The sequence below is a fragment of the Pseudonaja textilis genome, chromosome 10 (assembly GCF_049901715.1).
Source record: "Pseudonaja textilis isolate UNSWEBS1 chromosome 10, rPseTex1.2, whole genome shotgun sequence".
Taxonomy (NCBI): Eukaryota; Metazoa; Chordata; class Lepidosauria; order Squamata; family Elapidae; genus Pseudonaja; species Pseudonaja textilis.
Genome location: NC_141999.1, coordinates 1108243 through 1132647, shown reverse-complemented (window position 1 = coordinate 1132647; position 24405 = coordinate 1108243). Strand labels below are relative to the sequence as shown.

At 46.6% G+C, this 24405-nt stretch overlaps 1 protein-coding gene across 1 annotated transcript in view; it reads left to right on the top strand.

The window, feature by feature from the left end:
- Positions 1-24405, top strand: part of LOC113437698 (microtubule actin crosslinking factor 1) — a 282960-nt gene that overhangs the window by 59928 nt on the left and 198627 nt on the right. Inside the window, 2 exon segments of the mRNA XM_087939498.1 lie at positions 22253-22314; positions 22827-22916. Coding sequence (XP_087795624.1) covers positions 22253-22314; positions 22827-22916 — 152 coding nt within the window.

The window sequence follows — 24405 nt, the reverse complement described above, 5'->3', positions numbered from 1 at the left end:
GTCGCTATGTTGAGCCCTTACGGGTCTTCCTTTCCCAGGCTCTGCATTTGAGCGGGCCCACTGCCTGCATTGGACCTCCTCCCCTTGTGCTGCTCTGCTTCCAGTCAGCCTGCAGATGCCGGAACCTGCCTGCACCGCTTGCCTGATGGTCCCACTCTCCTCCCTGTCCCGAAGCCTCAGCTTGTGGCTGCCTCAGCTTAAGCCTCGGGTTGCCATTTGGCACTTCTGTGGTGCCATCTAGTGATCACTGTGAAGAAGTGCCCAAAATACAGGGGAGATACCGGTAGGAAGAAAAGCAGATCTGGCAAACGATGTTTAAATTCAAAAATAAAAGGGAAAAAGCTGCATAAAATCATAGAACCTGGAACAATTTATGCATATTCTTTTATTTGGAATATCCTGCCCTATATTAATCCTAGGATTCTTTGTTATTCTGTTATATTATCTGGTGACTGGGAAAAGCAACATATAGGTTACAGAATAATAAGAGTTATAGAGTTGGAAGGGGCATTATAGGTCTTCTAGTCCTGCTCAAGTCGGAGATCCTATATCATTCTGACGAGTGGCTGTCCTGTCTCTTCTTGAAAGCCTCCAGTGATGAAGCCCCCACAATTTCTGAAGGCAAAAGCAGTTTCACTGGTTAATTGTTCTGTCAGGAAATTCCTCCTTATTTCCAGGTTGAATCTCTCCTTGATCAGTTTCCATCCATTGTTCCTTGATTCCCCTGATCTAGGGTGTTGTCTATTCCTGCCAGCTTAATATCATCTGCAAATTTGGTCAATTCCCCTTCTATTCCCTCATCTAAGTCATTTATGAAGATGTTGAAGAGTACTGGGCCTTTCCCACATTTTTCTAGCTTACCAAGAAGTAGGTTGTGGTCTACTTCATTGAATGCCTTGCTAAAGTCTAATTATACTATGTCCACAACATTTTGCTGGCCTACTAATTTAATCACTTTGTCAAAGATTGAAATAAAATTATAAATATTTGTTTCTAGATGTTCACAGATTTATTTTTGATTATCTTTTCCAGTATCTTCCCAGGTATTGATGCTAGGCTGATTGGTCTGTAGTTTCCTGGGTCTGTTTTTCTTTCTTTTTTGAAGATGGGAACCACATCAGCTCTTTTCCAATCCTCAGGTAGTTTCCTGGTGCTCCAGGATTTTTGAAAGATACGGTACAATGGTTCTGAGATAAGGTCTGTCAGCTTCCTTAGAACTCTGGGATGTAATCCATCAGGTCTCGGTGATTTATATTCACCAATATCAGACAGGTGTTCTCTTACCATTTCCTTGCTTATTTAAATTTTTATTTCTAGTCCTATCTTTTACAGCTATGTTTTTGGAAGGTTGGGCTATAGTTTCTTTTTGCGTGAAGACTGATGCAAAGAATGAGTTAAGCAGCTCTGCTTTCTCCTTATTGCCTGTTACTTCTTTGCTGTCTTTTCTCTTTAGTGGACCAGCTGTTTCCTTGGCTTTTTTCTTGTTATTTTAATGTTTCTTTCAACTTTTTTTATTATCTTTCACTTTTGTTGCAGGTCATGGTTCATTCTGAGCCTTTGCTTTCCTGACTTCATCTTTGCAGATTCGGGTTATCTGCTGATATTCTGCCTTAATTATGTGTCCCTTTTTCTGTTTTTTTTTAACTTGTCCTTTTTCTCTTTCAATTTGTTAGAGAGATCTTCGTGCAACCATGCTGGTTTCTTCTTGGATTTCTTGTTTTTTTCTTTTTTAGTGGTATTATGCTGAACTGAGCTTTTATTATCATATTTTTCAGGGTTTCCCAAGCTTCTTGAGTTGTTTTCCCCTTTAGGATTCTCATCCAAGGAGTCTTTCCCAAGCTCTCTCTGAGTTTGTTAAAATCAGCTCTTTTAAAATCTGTATGGTTATGTTCTAGTGCTTGTGTTCGCATTCATATTGAATTCCAATATGAATATGGAATAGATAAAAACTGAGGTTGTGTCTGAAAATATATTTGTGGCTTTCGCCACAAGAGACACATTATAGAAGAGAAATTATAACTAAACACAAATAGCTAATTTATGGTTGCATATTGAACACTGTAATGCTGAGTTTGAAACAACTATGTACAAATGAAGAAACTGAAATGTTGAAATTTGAAACAGAAGAAAAACAACGGAAATGAACAAATGGAACAATGGAAGAATATGTGGATTAAAGATCTAAAATTTACAGTATTGTTACATCATTAAAGATTTTTTAAATTAAATGATGATATTGGTATTTGAAGGAAAAATTGTTGAAAATGTATAAAGGTATTTCCGATTTATGTTGGAAATGTGAACAACAAAAGGGGGACTTTTTATCAAGCTTGGTGAACATGTAAAAAAGCTAAATAAATGGAGCCAAATGGCTACATTGATTCAGAAGATTTTAAAGATCAATTTACTGTAGATCTGAATCCGGAGGTGTTTCTTTTGGGATTGATTGAGTTGAAAAAGTTGGGAAATAATCAACTGGAACTTTGCTTTTATACACAACTGCAGTGAGACTTTCATATACGCAACAGTGGAAAAATTTGGCCTGGCCTACAATGCTAAAATGGAGGACGAAAATGATGCAACTTGTCAAGATGGCAGCTTTGATCAGAGGAAAGGCTCTGATCAAGAACTTAAGCTTAATTAAAACTTTATTTTTAAAAAAATTAAGTTAAAGTTTTCTTAAAACTTAAAAGAACTTTAATTACATCTAAAGCTGATTGGAAACCCTTTCTGGACTTTTTGCACAAAACAAACAAAATGAAATTATGATATTTGGTTTTGGTGATTGGAAAAAATAGATTATAGAAAAAAGACTATAGAAAAGATCACCAGCAGTTTTTCATTCAGTTGTTTTCTGAGAAGTCTCAGGTAGTATAATCTCTGCTGGGCCCTTTTGACCAGGGCTACAATGTGAGTGCCCCAGGTCAGGTCCTCTTTTGTGTTAACACCCAGAAACTTTAAACTGGCCACGCTCCACTGATAAGCAAGGGCTGGATGTCTGATCTATTCCTTCTATAGTCCACTATAAGCTCCTTGGTCTTATTGGAGTTAAGGACCAAGTTATTGTCTCCACACCACGAAAGCAACCGTTCCACCTCATCTCTGTAGGCAGACTCATCCCCCTTGGAGATGAGTCCCACCACTGTTGTATCATCTGCAAATTTAGCAGTAGTATTACTAGCGTGAGTGGGAATGCAGTCATTCACATAAAGAGTATAGAGTAAGAGACTCAACACGCAACCTTGTGGTGTACCAGTGTTAAAAATAAGGGCTGAAGAGGTATGATTACCTAATCTGACCCTCTGAGAGTGGCCAGATAGCAAATCCATTATCCAAAGGCAGACTGAATAAGAAAGTCCAAGGTCCAGAACTCTAGACCCTTGTCTTTCTGGACTATATAGTGTATGACATTTGTCACTGGGAGATTTTTCCTTGCCACAATACCAGCTCAGACGGGTCACTTCAGTTTCGGACATTATGTAGGTAATGACAGTTGGAACAAAAAATTCAACTCTGCTCTTGCAGCGAGACTCTCTTTATGAGCAGAGAAACAATATTCTGCAGACGTTGCTGGGTGGATTGAAGTTTGCAAGGAGCGGACCAGGCTGTTTCCTGTCCCAGAGGATTAAGTGTCTACCTTTTCATTCTGGCAGGAAAAAAACAAAACACCACTTTGATTTCAAGGTGACCCAAATTCTTGTATCAGGAAGAATTGAGTTAATTAGGCAAATCAGCATTTGCTTTCTGAGTTTTGAGTTGCATTAAGAAAAGCTTGGAGTGGGGCAGTCACAGGGAGAAGCAACCTTGGGAGGGAAATGGCAGTTGCTGCCCGTTCAGTTCAGGTATCAGAGAGAAGGAGGGGAGCAGAACCCAGGTGTTGGGCAAGTCAATCCCCTCTGTTGTAATAACAGAATAACGAAGTTATTCCAACTCCCTGCTCACAGAGGAGAGCCTATACCATTCAGTCTGTCCAGTCTCCTCTTAAAAGCCTCCAGTGATGGTACACCCACAACTTACGGTGGGGAAGCCGTTCAACTGGTTGATTGTTCTTACTGTTGGTTGCTTCTCTCTGTGCTTAGTTTCCACCCTTTGCTTCTTGTCCTGCCTTCTGGTGCTTTGGAAAATACGTTCACCCCGTCTTCTTTGTGAAATCTGAAAAATCTCTTCTTTTCATTAAACTAGACATACTCTATTCCTGTAACCATCCTTCGTGTGTTTTAGCCTCTAGGCCCCTAATTTTCTTGGTTGCTCTTCTCTGCAGTCTTTCCAAAGTCTCAATATTGGATGCAATATTCCAGGTGTGGTCTTACTAAGGCTTTGTAAAGTGATAGTAGTACCTCACATGATCTATCCCTCTGTTAATACAATTTAGGATTGCATTGGCTTTTTTTGGCGGTGGCTGCTGCTGCTGCACAGTGCTGGCTCATATTTAAGTGATTGTCCACTTAGACTCCAAGGTCCCTCTCACAGTTGCTGTTATTGAGTTAGGTTTCACCCAATCTATACCTGTACTTCTGATTTTCCTTGCCTAAGTGTAAAACCTTGCTTTTCTCCACATTAAATTTCATGTTGTTGGATAGGGCCCATCGCTCAAGTCTGTCAAGATCTTTTTTAATCTGGAGTTTTTCTTCTGGGATATTGGCTATTCCTGCCAAGCTCCGTATCATCTGCAAATTTGATGAGTTCCCCTTCTATTCCCTCATCTAAGTCATTTATGAAAATGTTGAAGAATACTGGGCCTAAGACTATTTGTTTGTTTGCTTGTTTATTTAGCGTATGGCAAATACATGGACTTATAGTGGTTCAAATGTTAATGTCCAGTCCACCCAGCCATTAAAGGACAGGGTAGCAACTAAGACTAACCTGAGCACAACCAAGCCCCCACCTGAACAGAACACACGCCCAGCCAATCAGAACACAGCCAACCCCCCAACCAATCAGAACACAGCCAAACCCCCAACCAATGAGAACACACTCCCACCCAATCAGAACACAGCCAAGCCCCCACCCAATCAAGTCACACCCCCACTAGCAGTTAAAAGGAAGAAGCAGCTGCAAGCTCACATTACTCTGAGAAGCACAGAGCCGAAGACACAAGCCTGAAGATGATGAATGAGACTTCATCGAAACGTTGCCTAGATACTTCGAATCTTACGCGGGAGAAAACCCGAACAACCAAAGATCCACATACAAATACCCGCGAGAACCTCAAAAAACAAATATATATATTATATTCAGCTTTACTTGGGTATTTTCCCACGTCATTGTAGTTGTGCTTTTAAAGTTGTAGCAACATTTCGGCAGAATCTCATCTGCCATCATCAGGCTTCTGTATTGTCTTCGTCTGTGAACCAGACTTTTACAGTTGTTTCAGTTTTAAATTTGGGGCTAGCCTACTGCTGTGCCAGAATGGTTTTTTCTTTATCCTGATTGGTTGGGAGTCTTGGTCTGTGTTTATTGGTCTTGGAGTTTGCTGTGTTCTGCTTGATTGGTGTTTCTAATATCTTCTGTCTGTTTTGTGACTTTTTTTGTCTTGGTTGGCTGGCAACATTGTGTTCCTGTATTGGAGGCTTTTAGTGCAGCTTGGCTCCAAGTAAATGGACGGCTATCATTTGTTAGGAAGCTAGGTTTCATCTGGGTGCCTGGTTGGGGTGCATTTGCAAACACCTGGGCACAAACAGATCCCCCCTGATACCTCCAGCTCAAACACACCCCAACCAGGCACACACACGCACATGCATGCACACACACACTCACTCACACACACACACACACACACATATATATATATTCGTAGATTTTCACGGGTACAGGTATGCAGGTCTTGGCGTGTTCGGGTCTTTTCCCGTGTAAGGTTGAGACCATCTTGGCAGCATTTCGATGAGGTTCCATTCACCATCTTCAAGCTGGTGCTTTCGGCTTCGTGCTTGTGCGAGCAAAGCATGATCGGAGCTGCCGTCTCCCTATATATACTGGTGGGGAGGTTGGGTATGTTGTCATTTCTTGATTGGTTGATGGAGTTGATGTTTGCAGATTGGCTGGTTTTTTCGTAAGAACATGTGTGGCTGAGATATTGGCTGTGTGTCTATCAGCCTCCTGTGTTGTAACGACCTGGGTAATGGGCTGTGTGATGACCTTCTGAGTTCTATTGTTGTGACATCCTGGGTCTTGTGCTGTAATCTCCTGGGTTGTTGGCTGTGTTGCAACATCCTGAGGTTTTGTGGTGTAACCTCCTGAGTTCTGTGATGTGATATCCTGAGCGGGTGGCTGTGATGTGACGTTCCGGGTTTTGGTTTGGCTCCAAGTTTGAGGCCTGGCTATGTGTTCATGGTGTGTGTTAGTTTGTTTGGTTTGGGGGTCAGGGTGTGTGGCAGCTGGTGATGCAGCCGTGGTCTGGTTTCTGGACAGTGGTTGTCTTTCATCTATGGGATGGGTTTGGGTTTGAGTCTGGTGAGGAAGAATGGTGGTGGTGTCATGTGTGGTTTTGGGCCCGGTGTTGGTTTTCATGGCTGGGACTTGTTTGCTGGTAAGGGCTAGTTTCCAGATGTCTGGTAGGTGGGAGGCACCGTCCTGTTTATTCATGTTATGGGGGTGTTTCTCTATTTCGATGGCTTCCCTGATTATTCTCTTGTTGAAGTGTTCAATATTGGAGATTAATTTGGTTCCCTCAAAATTAATTTCATGTCCTGTGGCTTTGAGGTGCTGGAAAAGGGAGGAAGTATTTTCTTCTTTTCTGACTGCGTTCTTGTGTTCTGCGATACGTGCATTTATTCTCCTGTTGCTTTGTCCAATGTATGTGGCTGGGCAATTGTTGCATGGTATTTCATAATATATTATATCAGGACAGCCTTCGGCACTGACCAAAAATAGCCCCAAAGAAACCCCAAAGACAAGATCCAGCTAGAAAACCAAGGAGTTTATGAAATAAATGCATACACACACACACACACACACACACACACACACACACACTGTTGCATATGAATGTAATATGAATAAGATACCTTTGGGTTACAAGACTACATTAACATTTTGCAAGTTGTAGATCCTAAAAATCCTTCCATAAAACCTTGGAAGAATATCCAGAGTAAGACCTGTTGGTGGAAAAAAAAAAGGTTGGGCAGAGTGACTGATTCTAACGGAAGGAAAGGGAGTTTAAAGTGATGCCCCAAGGATGTGTGCGTGGGGAGTTGGCAAAGGGCCGAGAAAGGCTCCTCTGCATTGCTGCCAAGGGTGGGTAGATGGATGGAAGGGCAAGGCAGCACCCCAAAGAGCTGTGTGGCTGGGAAGGTGATATATCTCCAAGTCTTAAATGTTTGGGGTAAACAGTGGGACAAACTGATCAGTTGGCCCCCTGCCCCGCATTTTGGGACTTCCAGAGAAACTGAGACTGGCAGGCACCCCCCTCCCCTTGCCCTGATCCTGTATAACTGTTGTTCTTACTTTGCCATTCAAGCAAGAGTGGATAACAGTGCCCTCCAGTGTTTAGACCTGTCCCAGAGAGTTGGCAGCGCAGCTTCTGTTGAAACTGCTGCGACTGTGTCCAAGTTTGCCAAAAGCCACATTGTGACTTTGTGGCTGGAGACAGAGGCAAAATGGCATTGTTTGCATGCTGTGGCTGAGTTGGGGAGGAGGAACAGTGCAGACTAGGAGGAGAGAAAGCAAGGCCCTTGCCTGGGGTGAGCTTTCTCCTTCCGAGCTTCTCTGTGGTTCTCTGATTCAGTCGTAGGAAATTGAGAAGCTGGCACTTTGCTCACTGCCCCAAATGCCCAGGAAGCAGGCTGACCCGCCTGAAACACACCCATTCCCTGGTCTGAGCCAGAAGGTGACTCAGCTTGAGAGGAGCCACTCGCAAGAATCTGCAGGGAGGATGGCGGGGGGAGAATGTGGCCGAAAGGCAGGTTTGTAGTGACCATCCCTTTCAAGAAACAGAAGGGGCTGCGTGCGTGCGTGTGTGTGTGTGTGTGAGAGAGAGAGAGAGAGAGAGAGAGAGAGATCACACCTATTCATTTTTGTAAGCCAGGTTGTAGGGAAGAAAACTTGGTTTGGGAAGAGCTGCGTGACATTCCCACACTCACAGCCTCCTGCTTCCTTTGCTGCTTTCGAAAACATCCCCTCTGGTTCTGAGTACACAGAGGGGGTGTTTGAGACCCCTGCGTGGGAAGGTTGCACAGGAGAATGAAGGAGCAATCCTGAGGCCTTGGAGGGGGGGGCGGGCGTGTCCCCACAGGAGCAGTTAGTTCCTTCAGGGCAGAGTCTAAACCCTCAGCACATGAAATGACGAGGTTCATTTTATGCCAAGTACTTGCTGAAGCCCAACGTGTTGAGCTTCAGCAAGCATGTTTTTCAACCTCAGCCACTTCAAGATGGATGGACTTCAACTCCCAGAATCCTTCAGCCAGGCTGAGAAAGACTGTAGCAGACAAGAGCTACTCCCCACCGCCCCCGAGATATAAAGGTGCCCAGGTTGTTTCTGAGGGGAAGTAAGAGTCCCTGGCCAGCCTCATGGCCGGAGGATCCGTCCTGTCGGTCGTTAGTCATCCCAGAACTGAGAAATTTTACTTTATCAGGAGCAGCAGAGACAGTTGGGAGTGAAGAAGCCAGCAGTTGGGTTGGCAAAAGGAATTCTTTCTGCAAAAGTAAAACATATATGTAGGGGAAAAAAACCCACCCTTTTTCCGGCAACCCAACTTTTGCAGTTCCCCAGGATTTTACCAAGATCGCTTTCAGACACAGGCTATTTTTGTCATCCTCCCCTGCATGAGGGATAGTGATCCGTGTTCTGGAGAAGTGGCAGTAGAGGGAATTGCAGGTGTTGGAGGGAAAACCCTCCCGAGATGAGTTTGTGGAAGGTTTGCTCGAGTTCTGCTTCAAATAAGCTGAGTTTAGGGCAGAAAGGCATAGAAACGTTAACTACTTCAGACATCTTTGCAAGTAATTGGGAACAGAATGAGGCAACTCACCATGGCCATCTTCCTGCGGGACAATTCAATAATACATTTTAATTAATTTTTTTTAAATAAAAAAGTATTTTAATGTTTGTCATTCACATTTCATTTTGTCCCTCTTTTGGCATCCTTCCTTTAAGGATTCTATTTCACCCATTTCTTTGGTATTAGTGTAGCACTTATTCCGCTGCAAGTTGTCCCTTGGCAGAGCTGGCCATGGCCAGTTGCCCTAGACCAGGGGTGTCAAACTCTCCAGGCCCGGGCCCAGATCTGGCCTGGCCTGGCCTGCAGGGTGCTTAGATCTGGCCCCCAAGGACTGGCCTGCAGTGCCTCTGCCAGCAGAAACAGAGGCTGGGAGGAAGGGCTGTGTTCCCCCCCACCCCGAGCTCCGTTTTGACTGGCAGAGGGTTGCAGAAGGCCATTGCAGCCGAAAACAGAGCTCGGGGCCCGTTCTTGCTGGCAGAGCGCTTGGGCCACCACAGGTGCCCCTGACACAAGTGGTGTTGAGCTGGCCAAGCCCACGCCAGCCACACACCCCAAGGTCAAATGCAAGACTGATGTGGCCCTCGATAAAATGGAGTGTGAGTCTTAGACCCATCGGGAAAGCTGCACTTGCTTAATGTCTGTCCGGGGCTCATTCCCCTGATCAGGGTGGATCTGGTAGACAAGGCTTACTTCTGCGTGTGGAAAGACTAATTTGCAACACCACCATAATAATATTGAACAAAATCCACAGTTGGGACCTTTCTCTGGACCCCTGAGGGAAACCTTTGAGCATGAGAACATGGGACTGTTATTTTCAGAGGGGAAAAGGGGGGGGCTCCACTCCCCCACCTCTTGAGCCTACGTACACCTTAATTCTGACCTGCAGCCCCTGGTCTCTCATAGGGTGGTGATGAGACATCCAGCAGTTGCAGAGGGTCAAGCTCCTCCAGGATCCGCTGTGTGGGTTGACAGTCCCTGAGACCAGGACAGCCCCCGTTTTGCCTCCGAGGCTCCCTTTTAGCAGGAGGCAGGTTGGATTAGAGTTTCCACTGATTCTGCCCTGAGCTTGCCCTTCCCACATTACGCTGGCATTTGCGTTGCCACAGGCAGGGGTGATTCTCCAACAAGAGGGTGTGCAGTTGCTCACAGAGGGCAGGACAAGGGCTGGCTGGGAGATCCAGGAGGAAGCTGTGCCGGAGCTGAGGTGATTTTGAAGAAGCCACGTCTGCGTAAGGAGTCCTGGCTGGGATTGTCCTCGAGTGAAGCGATGGGAGGGGGCCATTTGGTAGATGACATCTTCAAGTTTACGGATTGCAGACAGTGGAGATTATGGCTCTCTCCCCCCTCCTCCCATCTCTCCCCCCTTCGCCCCCAAGAACCAAGACATGCCAGGGGTATTGCTTGGATTAAAAGCAAAAACTGCAGTAGTCTTGTCTTAAGGGCATTTCATTTTACTCAGAAGGGAGAAATTGTATCTAAGTAGTTCTTTTCCACCAGCAAAGTAGGGGAGACAAGGGTTCTTGTTGTTTTAGTAATAATACTGTTATTCCAGTGACATTTTCAGTTCCTCTTTATATATCAGTGAAAAGGTCCCTTAAAATATAAAGGTTCATCCCAGTGTCTGGTTGTATCTAAAGGAAGATGGCCAGGAACAAGGACCCGTTGTCTTCCCTGGGCTTCCTGGCAAGGATCTGCCATGATGTGATTGCCCAGCGATGGCAGCCGTAGCCCTCTGAACAAAAGCGGCAGGCTCCCCATCCTTGAGTGATGATTTGTTGGTTAATGATCCTGTTTCTGCATTTAAGAAGCTGGGACAAGTTAAGATGCTTCCAGGGAAATTAGATTAATTTCATTGATTAGGATTGTGCCTTTTACAAGGATCTGTGAGTGAGTCGTGGAAGGCATCAGGCACTTCTGGAAGTGCCAAGGGTAGGCAGTGCATCCTTTCCCTCTATGTCATGTCTCTGTCGGAGTCTGATTCACAGGGAGGGCCCGAGCAGCTGACAGGGAGTGTAGCTCCATTAGGTGGGGAAGAAACCAGGGAAGTGCAAAGTCCAGCTGGGCAGAGCAGGGAAGAGGTAGAACAAGGGAGAGAGAGTTCAGAGGAAAACCCTTCATCCTAGGGCACGCAGGGAGGAATGGAGAAGGGAGCAATGTGAGTTGCATGACTTACGGGGGAGGAAAGGGCCCTGATTCCCTTCATTAGCTGCAGCTGGGAACACAGTGTTTAAAAAGGGAAGCTGCATACAACAAGTTGTTGGGAGCAAATTGTGAATTTTCTGGTATCGTTGAGGCTTTATTTTTATTTATTTTTATTTTATTTATTTATTTTTGTCAATTGCTTACAAGATAATAGGTATAAGTAAAAACGTAGTTATGAATACATGGATACATATAAGAAAAATAAAAAAATAAAAGAAACAATAGGAGAGAGAGACGGTAGGCACGTTGGTGCGCTTATGCACGCCCCCTACAGACCTCTTAGGAAAAAGGGGTGAGGTCAATAGTAGACAGTCAAAGGTTAAAGTTTTTGGGGTTTGGGGAAGAAACCACAGAGTCGGATAGAGTATTCCAGACATTAACCACTCTATTGCTGAAGTCATATTTCCTGCAATCCAGTTTGGTGCGATTAACCTTGAGTTTGTATCTATTGTTTGCTCTTGTGTTGTTATGGTTGAAGCTGGAATATTCATTGACAGGTAGGACATTGCAATGTATGATTTTATATACTATACTTAGATCGGACCGAAGGTAGCATAGTTCTAGGTCTTCTAGGTCTAGAGTTTCAAGTCTGGTGGCGTAAGGTATTCTGCAGCGAATAGAGGAGTGGAAAACTCTTTTTGTGAAATATTTCTGGACTTTCTCAACTGTGTTAATATCAGATACATCATGTGGGTTGCAGACTGATGAGCTGTATTCGAGTATTGGTCGAGCAAATGTTTTGTATGCCCTAGTTAGTAGTGTAATATTACCAGAGAAAAAGCTATGTAAGATTAGGTTAACAACTCTTAATGCCTTTTTGGCTATGTAGTTACAGTGGGCTCTAGCACTTAGGTCATTTGAGATGAGTATCTTATCTGGGTTCCTGGCGTCTTCCCAACTGTTGTGTGTTTTGCTAGGTCTTCAAGTCTGTAATTCCTTCTCCTGCCCTGTCAAGCCAATTACTGCAGTGTGGTTTGTGTGGATTTTTATTTACAGTTTGTACGTACTTTGTTTTCAGACTGAATTTCCTCCACTTAAAGGCTGTTCTTGGGAGAGTTTTTTCTCCAGCTGAAGGTAACCTGGACATGGGGGGCAAAGTTGGAGGTATTAAAGGAACACTTCTTCTTACTCATGTGACTGTGTTGCCTTTGTGCCACGCCCCTTTGGGTCATCACACTCTGCTTCATGGACAGGTAGACCTTCCTCTGTACCTACTCCCATTGTGCAGGAGCCCCCTCGGCCCAGGGCTGGAGACCCCCTTTGGGTTCCCTTTGGGTGGGCTGTGAACTGCACCTTCTTGAGGGCGGCCCCACCAAACATTTATTCAGAGATAAATCTGGGAATCTTCATTCCCAACTCATCTTTTGGCTTCTTTATTGTCTCCCACTTTTTAAATGTGTTCTGTGATTTTGCTTCCAATGTCCTTAAGGAGGCTTATCTAGAGCCATTTTTATTGTTCTTCGTGACAGAACATTCCGCATTCTTTTCCCAATTTTTATTTTTTAATGCCCGAGCCAGGCTTCTCCATTGTGGTTCTTCGTTTTCTCTTGGGCTGAATGAGGTGATTCAGTTGGGAGTAATGACATTGTGAAAGTCCCCAGTTCCTGCTTCTAAGACTGCCGGGGCTGTGGGGGTCAGTCCCTTCCCCTCTCCCCTTTTACACGTGGAGATTAGATTCAGTGGATTAGAAACCACGTTTTTCTCCTTCTGTGGGGCTGGGGCTCCTATTTAGGCCACATTTGCTTGGTGTTTCCCCTCTGCAACTATTCCAGGGAGGATGTGTGAACAGTTGCTTCTCTTTCCAAGGAGCGCATGGAGAGCAGGAATCCCAAAATCTTTAGGAGTGCAAGCTTAGAAGCAGAACCTCCCTTCCTCCTTTCCCCTTCCATTTCCCCTGGATGGGTGACAAAAGAACCACTTTCTGTGGTAAACCGTCTCAAAAGCAGCGCTGGCTCAGTCTCTCCCTCTCTGCACAAACTCTGCGCTGTGCCCGCCCTGTTCGGCTGGTGCTGCGTCCAAGTGCTTGTGGCTCAAGAGAAAGGAATTTGAAACTCGGAGCCTTCACGGCAGAGCTGCCGGAGGTGGGGAGATGGGAAGGCAAATGTCCCTTTGGGATGGTGTTTTCCTGTCCCCCACCGTGCTTGTCCTGAGCCACCTCTTTGGGATCGCTGGGATCTTGTACTGGACCAGGAGCCGGAGCCGGAGCCAGGAAGGTACCGTTCTTTGTGCGTGTGGGAAAGGGCCGGGAGTGCAGTCCTGCTCCCGACCTTGTTTAAGGCAGCCCAGTTGGCTTCCCGGATCAGTGATGCAATGGAACAGCCTCCTTTGTTCTGCATAGGCTGGTTGCTGAGCCTCCCTCGGTGGTCAAGGATGTGCCCAGGAAACCCTAGGAAGTGTTGTTTTTTCCTGACCTCTGATGCCGTAAGGGCAGCCGGGGAGCTCCTTCATTCGAGCTTGGGGTGCATCTCTACTCAGGTCCAGCAGGAAAATATTATTGTTACTTAACAGAGAAGGAAAGAAGGACCTGGAGTGGTCAGTTCTCTTGTAGTTTGCATAAACGATAGCCCGTTCATTTGCAGAAGACGCTCATCTTGATTGCCAGCAGAAGCCTTGGTTAGACAGCTTTAAATGAGGATTAGAAGAAAGGGAGGAGGAAGAGGGGCACCTGTCAGTGGATATGAAGCTTAATCTCAGTAGACTTGTCGCCACACCCACGAGCAGTGTACCGCTAAGTAGTCTACCTGTACTTCTACCTCTTTTCCTGCTGTACCTCTGGTTTTCCCAGAGGCACCTGGATGGTCACTCTGGGATGTTGCAACTCACAACACTCTGAGTGTTGTCAGACAATGAGAATTAAGCCCCAGGGCCTGGCAGATGCTCCAGGAGGAGGAACAAAAGAGGGTGAAGCCGAGGAGCTGACCCGCAATAAAGATGGAAGACAGAAAGCTTTGTGACCTGGCCCTAAAACCTGCCTTTTGCACAAGGTGGGGCAGGCTGGCAGGCAGGGGCTGCAAGGGGCGAATCTGCTCCATGCAGACTGGGTGGCTCAGCTGTGCAAAGCAATTGGCAACGGGTGATTTTCGTATTGGGGTTTTGGTGGTTGAATGGGGGCTATGTATTAAAAGTCCCCAATAATGGGAGAACTTCCACGGAAGGTCCCAGGGAACTTTCAGGCGAGTGTAGCACTTTCGATTCCTTGCATAGTCGACCCATCTATTTTCCTTGTTTTCAGCTCCCCCCTCTCAAAAAGTCAGAAGATGTCACGAGAGAACAGGATGACATCAGAAATGGGAAGCATCACTTGGGGCTTGTAAAATTCATGGATGAGATCAGGAAGCTGCACGTAAAGAAACTTTGCCTGAAAGCAACCTCTTAGAGACTAGAAAGCTGTGCAGTTTAAAACCCTAATTCTGGATGGGAAATGATTTGCTGCTGCTTTGTTGCACACAAAAGGTCCCATTTCTAACAATAAATCATTTGAACGGATGGCAACTTGGTTATTGCACAAGTGTAAAAAGGCCGTTTCCAGTTTATAGGATCTTCATCCGGTTTGGTTCATTTCCCTCATTTGGTGCCTCCTTGCAGATTTGGGAACTTTTTTGGTGAGCCAGCTGACCTTTGTTTTTTACCTCTCTCTCCTGAGTTTTCTTTGTTCAGATGTGCCAGAGCGGCTGGGCTAGGCAGGCAGAGATGAGCTCTGGGACAGGGATGTTTGTGCCTCTTTGTGGACGGGGGCTTTCCTTCTCGTCTGGGTGGGGGAGAGGGGGAAACAGTTCTTAGGCGTCGAGAGGAGCCTGGCAGTGCCCCGGAAGTTCATTGTGATGGAGGCGTATTTGCGTGGGGATTAAGGGAGGGTGTGCACAAGCCACGAGATTTAGTTCCAGCTCTGAGGTGGAGAAGAGCCAGCTTCACCTCAGACAAACTGGAGGCGGGCCAATTCTCCTCTAAGCCCGAATCACAATTCCAAAATAGCAGCCTTCTTTTTACCAGCTTTTGACATCTCCAAGTGTGAGGGAATGAATGAAAGTTTCAGGAATTGTGACCTCGTTATGAGAGATGATTTCCGTCAGAGCTTAAACAACCGTGCTGACAATTTTATGCAGAATATACACAATGTAAGGTTGGACGGGACCCCAGAAGTCTTCTTATCCACACACATCCCTCCCCTCCGGACACATCTCTTCTTAAAAGCCTCCACTGATGGAACACCCACCATCTCTGGAGGCCAGGCGTTCCGCTGGCTGACTGTCCTCGCTGTGAGGACGTGTCTCCTGAGTTCTTCTAGTTCTCAGGCGGGAGAACCACATCGGCTCTTTTGTAATCCTCTAGTGGTTCCCTGGTGCTCCAGGATCTTAGAAAAATTTCATTCAGAGATCATAGCCTTCAAAACCTTGAGATGTGATCATCCAGTCTTGATGATTTGAATTTGTCTGTGGTGGATAGGTAGGTGTTCACTTATCAATTTTTGGCCCCTTTTGACTTGCAATCTTCTATGGTACTGCTTTTGGTGGGTTGAACTGTTTTTTTCCCCTTTTGCGTAAAGATACCGGTAGATGCAGAGAATTAGACAGTGACGTTTTCTCCCTGCTACCCATCACTTCCTTGCTATCTTCTTCCATTGTTTCCTTGACTTTTTTTTCCTTGAGGTTTACATGTTGAAATAAACTTCTTTTTTGTTATTTTTGGCATTTATTGAAAATTTATTCTGAGCCTTAGCCTTCCCGACTTCATTTTTGCAGATTTAGGCTGTTTGCTGGCTGTCTGCTTTATTTTTTATACTTGTCCTTTTTGTCTTTTAGTTTATTTGAGTGTTCTTTATTGTTGAGAAATTGACATGCCCAATAGAAAGGACCCAAACAATTTTTTAGAACTGTAGGTGGGATTTTGTGTGTGTGTTTATTCATCTGCATGTTTGTATGTAAACAGTCTTAACACAAATTGAGGGGGGTAATTTGCCTTCCTCCTATGGCCTTTTGGTTGTTGCCATGAAACTAGCATCCCGCTCCCCACACCCCCTTCATAAAAGATTCTCCAGTAAGAAAATTGCAAAATTGTAGTAGGATGGATGCCGGATGCCGGAATTATGCTTTTAAGAATGCTATGGTTGCTGTTTTTGGTTCAGGCTGCACAAAAGGCGTGGAAAGACTGTTAGAGGAGAGAGAGAAGCTGGGCGAGGAGAGACAAGGGGCCCATCATTTTCTGAGGAAGCCCCCCCCCTCCCTCAGACAGGATCCCTTCAATATTTTGTCTTCAAGAAGAGACTGGGCTGCCATTTGTCAGAAATGGTGTAGGCTCTCTTGCTTGGGGGGGGTGGGGGGTGGACTAGATGACCTACAGGGTCCCTTCCAATTCTGTTAATCTGTTAGTCTTCCTTGTTCCTAGGAAGGAAAACCTGCAAAGAACCCAAACTCCAGAATTGGCCTCTGGCCAATCACTGCTGCTCTCCCTCCAGGGAAGGAAAAGCCCCGGTGAAAACTCCCAAACTCCCACTGGGATAATAAATTAGAGTTCCCAGCGGGAAAATGAGGTTCCTTTTGCCTTTCCCCACCCGGGTTTTCTTACTCTAAAGAAATGACCCATATTCACCTGCGCCCTGTTATTACTCCTCCAAGAGTCATGTGCTGAGCCTGGGGATAGTTCGGGATAAGATTCGTTTGGCTTCTGAGAAACTTTGATTTCAAGACTTCCGAATCAGTTTGACTGATGCTTTGATCAGGCTGCTGCATGCTTAAAAAGTTGACCATTTTTAATCTACGGTTTCAGCACAGTCAACATAGTTTCAATGGGAAGATGAGCAATTACGGAATTGTAACGAAAGATCAAGAATTGAGCAGCACTTTTTCCAATTAACAAATGTTATTAAAAGGCATCAGCTTTCAAAGAGTAGGCCTCACAATACAATGTGTTATAGGAGTCAGAAAAGATGCCATTAGATGCCTGAGCTTTGCTGCCCTTGATGATGAAGGCTCTCTTCTCCCAGTGTTTACAGAACTGTGAGTGATGCTGCTCTTCTGAATTAACTAATCCCAGATTAATTAATCCAATCCTGCCTGGGGCTCGGGGCAGAGTCTCTGCTTGGCCTTGGAATCTGCAAGGGAAGCCGGGAAGGCTTCTTCTGCTTGCCCAAGTAGAGGAACCTCAGTTGATCTGAACTGATCTGGAAGGAGGAGGCCTCCTTTAGGCTTCGCAGGACTCCTTGCTGGGGCCAGTGGGACCCTGGCACGCCACCCTTTGAACTGGGAGTAGGAGCCCCTGCTAGGGTAGTTGTTGCCCCTTGCGGCTGCAGAAAAAGAGGCCTTGGAAGGGGGCGCCCTCAGGTGTTGATCTCCTTGGCCCTCGGTGGTGACGATGTTGCCGACCAGTCTCGGGGCCGGGCCCTTGTTCTGACCCGTGCCACAGCCATGGTGGCTCTGTGGTTCTGGGAGGGCTGGTCTCAGTCCGGATTGCTGTGCACCAGTTGGTTCCTGTTGGAGGGGCGAGGGGAAATGGTGGCAGCTGCAAAGAGTTAAGCAGAGGATGGCAACAGGTTGCTTAATCAGAAGGGCTCTCTGGACAAAGATTAACCAGCCGGAGATAAGCTGGCCAGTCTCTCCGTGCTGGGGAGAAGGAGCGAGGGGCTTATTATTAGCTCATGGTGACACTGGCTGGGGGTGGGAGACGGGCTTATCTCTGGAATCCAAGAACTGGCCAGGAGGAAGAAAAGTGGGGGTGGCAGATGCCCTGGAGGTAGCTCCACTTCCCAAGGTTGGTTTGGGGGGCATTTGTGGGGAAAACCCAGAGTTTCCTGCCCCTGTGAACCCCACATGACTTCTGAGCAAAGCAGCATTGCCTGGTTAAAGGAGAACCAACGGCTGTCCTAAATAGCAGCAGAGGAAGAGGAAGAAAAAGAAACAAGAAGGACAAACAGCCTCCCTTATCTCTGCCCTGGACATTCCAAACGGTCATTTTTCAAAACGGGGCTGCTCTCAGAATTCGCTCCTCGCAGCACCAGGCTCCGGGTCCTCGGCCGGCTCAACGGGATGCCTTTGTGACTGGCGAAAAGGCTGCCGGACCAGCAGAGATGCCCAAGGAGAGAACAGACTCTTGTTTTCCCCTCAGGGTCTTATTGTGTTGATGCCTTTCAATTGACAGCAAAGCCGGCCAGTGAGTCTGGAGGGGGAGACAATGCACTGGCCTGTCCTGGGAAGCGGATCAGAATAGCCACCGGCCGTCCACGAAGATGCCGCCCATCTCAGGGGACTCTGGGAGCAGGTGGATCCTCTAGAAGGCGCAGCTGGAACCCTGGCACATGCCCTCCTGCTCGGGCTCCTGAGCAGCTGTGAGAGTGGCAGGGCACCCTGGATTGTGTCCCACCGCTCACCCTCTGGAAAGCAGGATTTCTTTGCGCTCCCACCCCCACCCCCTGCACCAGAAAGTTCAGCCAAGGCTTCCAGACCGAATGCTTTGACCCTAGATTTTTATTCTTGCGAGCCTCTGCCAGAATGTGGAAGGGGGCTGGGAAGAGCAGGGGTATCTCCTCCAAAGGCTTCTCTGGCTAAACAAAGCTATCCTAATGGCGGAGGGAAGCAGGATGTTGGCCAATCTCCTGGACACGTCTGAACTGACCGTACTTGGCATTTAATCCTGCCGGTGGTGCCTTAATCTGCCAAGCTCAGAAGAGCTGAGGGACTTGGCTGCCTTGCATTCTCTCCAGCAAACCCCAGCCTTTTAACAGAAGGAGCACTTTTCTCCCAACCTCTGAAGGAGCAGCTCGAGAGGGGCAGCCTGCCTGCTTTCTGGAAAGACCAGCCCATGCACTCCCTTTCATGGCCGATGGGGGAGTAGGAAGTGGGGGGAGGAGCTGTGGGGAGGAAGCGGGTGGCAAGGGGCTGGCAGGTCACGCCAAAGAAGTCTTGCAAGAGAAACAGGAAGATGGGAGGTCTCAGTTACACCCGGAAGGCTTAATGCAGCTGGAACCCCGGAGGACCATGTGGCACGTTCACAGGACAGAGAGGGAGCTGAACGCCCACCTGGTCTGCCAGATGTGTTGCATTGGTTCGTATGCCTTGTGCCTTTCTTGGGGGGGGGGGAAGCGGATGAGAAGTGGCGCAAGTTTGAGTCCAATCCAAACCATGTTTACTCAAGGCTGTGAGCTGTTGAGCTGAGTTCATTTTGTTTGAACTAGGGTTCTTGTTGGTCTCTTTTTATCTTTCGAGTTCTGGATGGCCCAGTCCATCATTTTGCCCTAGATGATTTCGCCTCTTTGAATGTTGTTGGAAGGTCAGACTGGGTGCTTATGGAAGGTCTCTGAGGCTGGAAGGAGCCTTTTTCATTTACAATCGTCAAGTAACACCCTGGGAGGACAAACTAGTTGGGTTTTACTGTTATGAGGTGAGTTGGCTGCCTTGAGCAGTTTATCTTGGGTACCTGTAGAACAGGGGTGTGAAACTTGTGGCCTGTGGGCTGGATGCATCACACACGGGCCACGCCTACCCCCAGTTTAGCAAGTGGGGGGGGGGAGTTGTGATACATCACGTGATGACAATGTAACTTCATGAGTTTGACATCCCTGCTGTAGAAGAAATTCAATACAGAAAGTAGGCCGAGCTGATTGGGAATTTACTGCAATCAGGAAGCTTTTCCATCTCAGACACATTGACCAGTTCAGTTTATGGGCCTGGCACAGGTGAGGTTCCATGGCAGTCAGTGGAAGAACAGAGCTCTGTTGGGACAGCTCTTTCCAGCACCTGAGGTTTGGAGTCCTGGCTGCTCCTTCCTCCTTAAAATGGCTGTTTTTCTGAGACCCAAAGGGTTTGCTCCTTCGGTCTGCTTTATTTGCACCACATGGATTGGGCAAGTACATCCTGAGGCACGGCAACAGTGTCTTCTATTGATCGTTCATGCTTTTTGCACACTTATTAGTAATGGTGTAGGAGACAGTTGTTTTTTTAAAGGCATCTTGAGTCCTGAGTCAGAAATGGGGAGCTTCTCCTCCTCCAGATCCTCCAGCATCTCTCATCACTGGCCCTATTGTTCTGCAGCAAGTGGCAAATCAGAGGTCCCGTTGTTTCTTCCTTCCTTCAAACATTTAACCAAGAATAGAACAGATACACCAGTGCTAAAGCAAAATAAATGTTAGCCTGTTTGTGTCTCACACCCCGAAGTGTGTTAGGTGGCCATAGATGGCCTTACCCTCAGCGGGTGGGGCAGTAATATCAGGGGGCCTTGAAGAGCATTTGATTGGAGAGAAGTTGCTGGAGGGGTAGACCTTGCTTTGTGTATGGGGTCACACCACAATTAGAGCTAGCATATGATAAGCCAAGGCGAAAGCTTCATTGAGCAGGATTTGGGGGAGGAGATTTTGTTGTCAGAAAAGGGAAATGTTCCATGAATTACCCAATGACGGTGCGTTATGGCCCCCCACACCTGGGAAAATGTGGTCATTTGGGCATATGGAATCTCTGGTTCTGCTGAAAACACTCGGCTGTTTAGTCCTTGACGGATAGGCTACCAAACTTTCTTCGGTGTTTCAGTCCCATTTGCCCACTGGGACATTTAACATTAGTGCCATTGGGATGGACGGTCTTTTAAAATGAGACAGAGGAGTTGAAAATGGCCCCACCTTGAAAATAGTGGAATGGCAGGGAGGGGGGCATTGTAATTAAGGCGATAGCAATGGCCATAGCCCTTAGACTTATATACCGCTTCAGGGTGCTTTACAGCCCTCCCAAAGCGTTTTACAGAGTCAGCATATTGTTCCCCAACAATTTGGGTCCTCGTTTTACCCACCTTGGAAGGATGGAAGGTTGAGTCAACCTGGAGCCTGGGGAGATTTGAACTGCCAAATTGCAGGCAGCTGGCAGTCAGCAGAGTTGCCTGCAGTACTGCACTCTAACCACTGCACCACCGCGGCTCTAAAGGAAGTGCTTTGGGACTTCTTTACATACGGTAGAAATATTTTCATCATGGAAAATAATTCTGAGAAGAATTTTTTTAACAAGATGTCAATGGGGATATTCCTGAACATCAGTTGCAAGTGGTTTTCTTGGCTAGACGGTGTGGAAGCTCTGTTGAATCTGTGGATGCTGGGAAATCAGTGCAAACAGTGCCTGAGAAAAGAAGCTTTGCTAAGGCTTCACAGAAGGAAAGTCCCTGAGCACAGACTGTACACAATTTCCAGTTGATACTTGGAGGCTGAAGGCCAAGAGATCTCAGAGATCTCCCCCTGCCCCACAAAAAAAAGTATACCTGAAGAGGAATGTTTAAAATAGTGAAGAACTAGAAAAGGACTTGTGTATGATGGGGCTTGATGGAAAGGTGAGGGGAAGCCATGGATTGGGATCGCCGATGGCTGCTCCGCAGAAGCTCTGCACTATCCTGCTGCCGTAAGTGGAGTTTGAGGCTCAGGAGTGGCCTTTTACACCAGGCACGTCGTCGTGCTCAATCTCAAGGATTCTGCTCAGAAGTAGAGTAGATGCTTCAAGCCAGATGTCTGCCCTTTCTTGGAATAGGGCATTAGTGACCATGAAGCTTAGGAGAGTCTGCAGTCTAAATGATGACAGAGGAATAAAAGGTTTGGGTAGGGATGTCCATAATAAGGAATTGATTGGTACTTCATTGCAAGCTCTCTCTTCACTTCTAGCAAGCAGGTTGTCATGGACCAATATGATTTTTACGCCTTGTTTCCATGTCGATTATTTCTTATGCCAATTGTCTTCCTATCACTACACTATAGTGATGGGCTTCCATTATACTAGTCCAGAACTTTCCAAACATTCTCTGGTGGGGAGTGAGCAAGCTGAGCTTTGAACGTGGGCTTTGGGTGAGATTTCTGTTATCTCTTGTTTCTCTGGTTTCATTAATGCTGGCTCTATGAGTAGCAAAGATTGGCAGTATAAAGACACACACATATATATTTGCCTAATTGAATCTGAAGGCGTGATGGTTCATGGAATATATTGGGAAGGTACATTCATGGAAACCTGCTGTGGAAGTCTTTCGTGGGCGATGCTGTCGGTTAACTTCTGGGTGGTTCTGGTGCTTGCGGGGTGAATAAATGGGGAGGCTGACCAGAATTTGCCAAGAGATTTCGCCAGGAGGAAGCAATGAAAAACTTTTCTCTTTTTTTTCTTTTGCAGATGAACGGGATCGGGTCCAGAAAAAGACCTTCACAAAATGGGTGAATAAGCACCTGATGAAGGTAAGCCCCATACACCTCTGATTCTACTAGACCTACTCTCCCACCCCCTTTCATTTTTAAAGCTGACACAGAAGAAGGTTGGCATTCTCGCGCTGGATGCTTTTCATACATATCCAGGAAAAGATTATTAAATGCTGTGAGTTCATTCTTTAAAGTGTGCATGCTCCTAGCTCTTATAACAGCAGGAAAAAAAATATTTGAATCAAAACAGGGTTGGGTAAAAGAAGATCGATCAGCATGCTTAGTCATCAGTTGGCTGGTCTGCAGTTCTTGCATAGCCGATTTCCCTCCTCCAGTGAGAATTTCTCTGCACGTGGGTTTCTCAACCTTGGCCGCTTTCACTTCACCTCCCAGAATTTCCCAGCCAGCTATGCAAAGCTGGAGAATTTTTGGAATTGAAATCCGCCCCTCTGAAAGGCTCCCATGGTTGAAAAAGTTTGCTCTACCCACTTCCTTGTTCTGTGCAGTCCTCAGCAGCTGCCCAGCGTTGTTTCTCTGCTCTGCCCTCACAGGTGCGCAAGCACATCAATGACCTCTACGAGGATCTGCGAGATGGCCACAACCTCATCTCCCTGCTGGAGGTCCTTTCAGGCGTCAAGTTGGTGAGTTTGCAAGATGCCGCAAGGGAAATGACTTTCCCAGGTCTGAAGGCTAAGACCTGCCTCCCCAACAGAAACAAAACCTTCACACCAGGAGATGGAAACCTATGTGATTTCTGACAACCTGTCTCAAGCGTGTCCTTACATTATTTAATGGTTGATCCTAGTCTGAGTTGCCACGTCTCTTCTCATCCTTAATTTCTAACCATAAAATTATTGTTAAGGAGTTTTCATTTCAAAGAGTCCTTCATTTAGAAGGGGGCCTCGAGACCACTGAGTCTCACCCCTGCTGTGAGCAGAAATCCAAATCGAAGCCTCCCAGGCGGAGGAGGGTTGCCCTGAGCGTGTTCCTCAGAGAAGGACACCCACCCTACTTTGACTGCCAAATTGTTGTTAAGGCTTTTTTGTGTGTTTTACTCCCACTTGGAATCTGCAGCCTCCAAGTGCATGTTCCATGTCTTGCGCCTTAATGAAAGAGAATGGATATGTGGCGATCTTTCACACGTTTGAAACATCCCATCCCATGCCAACTCCCTCTTTCTCTTCTCAGGGGTAAACACTTCCAATCTCTCCTCACAAGGTTTTGTTTTTAGTTCCCTGGTATTCTTGTTGCCTTCTTTTCTGATTTGTCTGAATGTGTGAAGCCACACCTGGATCCAGAGAAGTCTGACCAAAGCAGAATGGAATGGAACGATGACTTTCCATCCTAGCACACGAGGTCACAGCATTTATTGTGATCTGTGTCCTCCTTTGAAAAGCTAACAGCTAACTTTGGGGTGCCGTGCCTAGGGGGTGGGGTCACCCAAGTGTTAGAGCTGAGGTTAATTTCAAATCCCTCCAGAAGGCTCCCCTGCGGGCATTGTGGCTTCCTGTCTCAAAAGTGGGGCGGTGTGTGGCTTTCCCTTCCAAGCGTCTCGATCGCCCTGCCCTCCCACACTCCCAGTCTGGTTGTGTTCAGTGTTGGAGCTTTATTCTCCCCGTCAGGACGTTTTTCCGTAGTTCTAGGTTTCTGAGGAGAAATTTTCTGATGCTGAGAACAATCAGCCAATGGAACAGCCTCCCTCCAGAAGTTGTGGGTGCTGCATCACTTCGGGCTTTTAAGAAGGGACTGGACACCCACTTGTCTGAAATATGATCGGGTCTCCTGCTTGGGCAGGGGGGTGGACTAGAAGACCTCCGAGGTCCCTCCCCACTCTGGTGATGATGATGATAATTTCAGCAGGGTCCCACTCAGTGTACTGGGGGGAAGTCTCTCAGGAGGGCGCAGAGACTTGTTTCTTCGCTGGAATTTGGAAGAGTGGTCTAGTTGTCCGAGGAGTCAAGCTTCCCATTTTTCCCTACAAGTGCCTCCAGTTCTGAAGAAGCTTCTTCCTCAGAAGTTGGGCTGCCAGCACTGAGTCCCTGGCTCTTCTCTCTTTGCAGTGGGGGGGGCGGATGGTGGTGGTGGTCTTTGGCACTCTTCCAGCAGGTCCTTCTCGTCCAGGCCTCACTC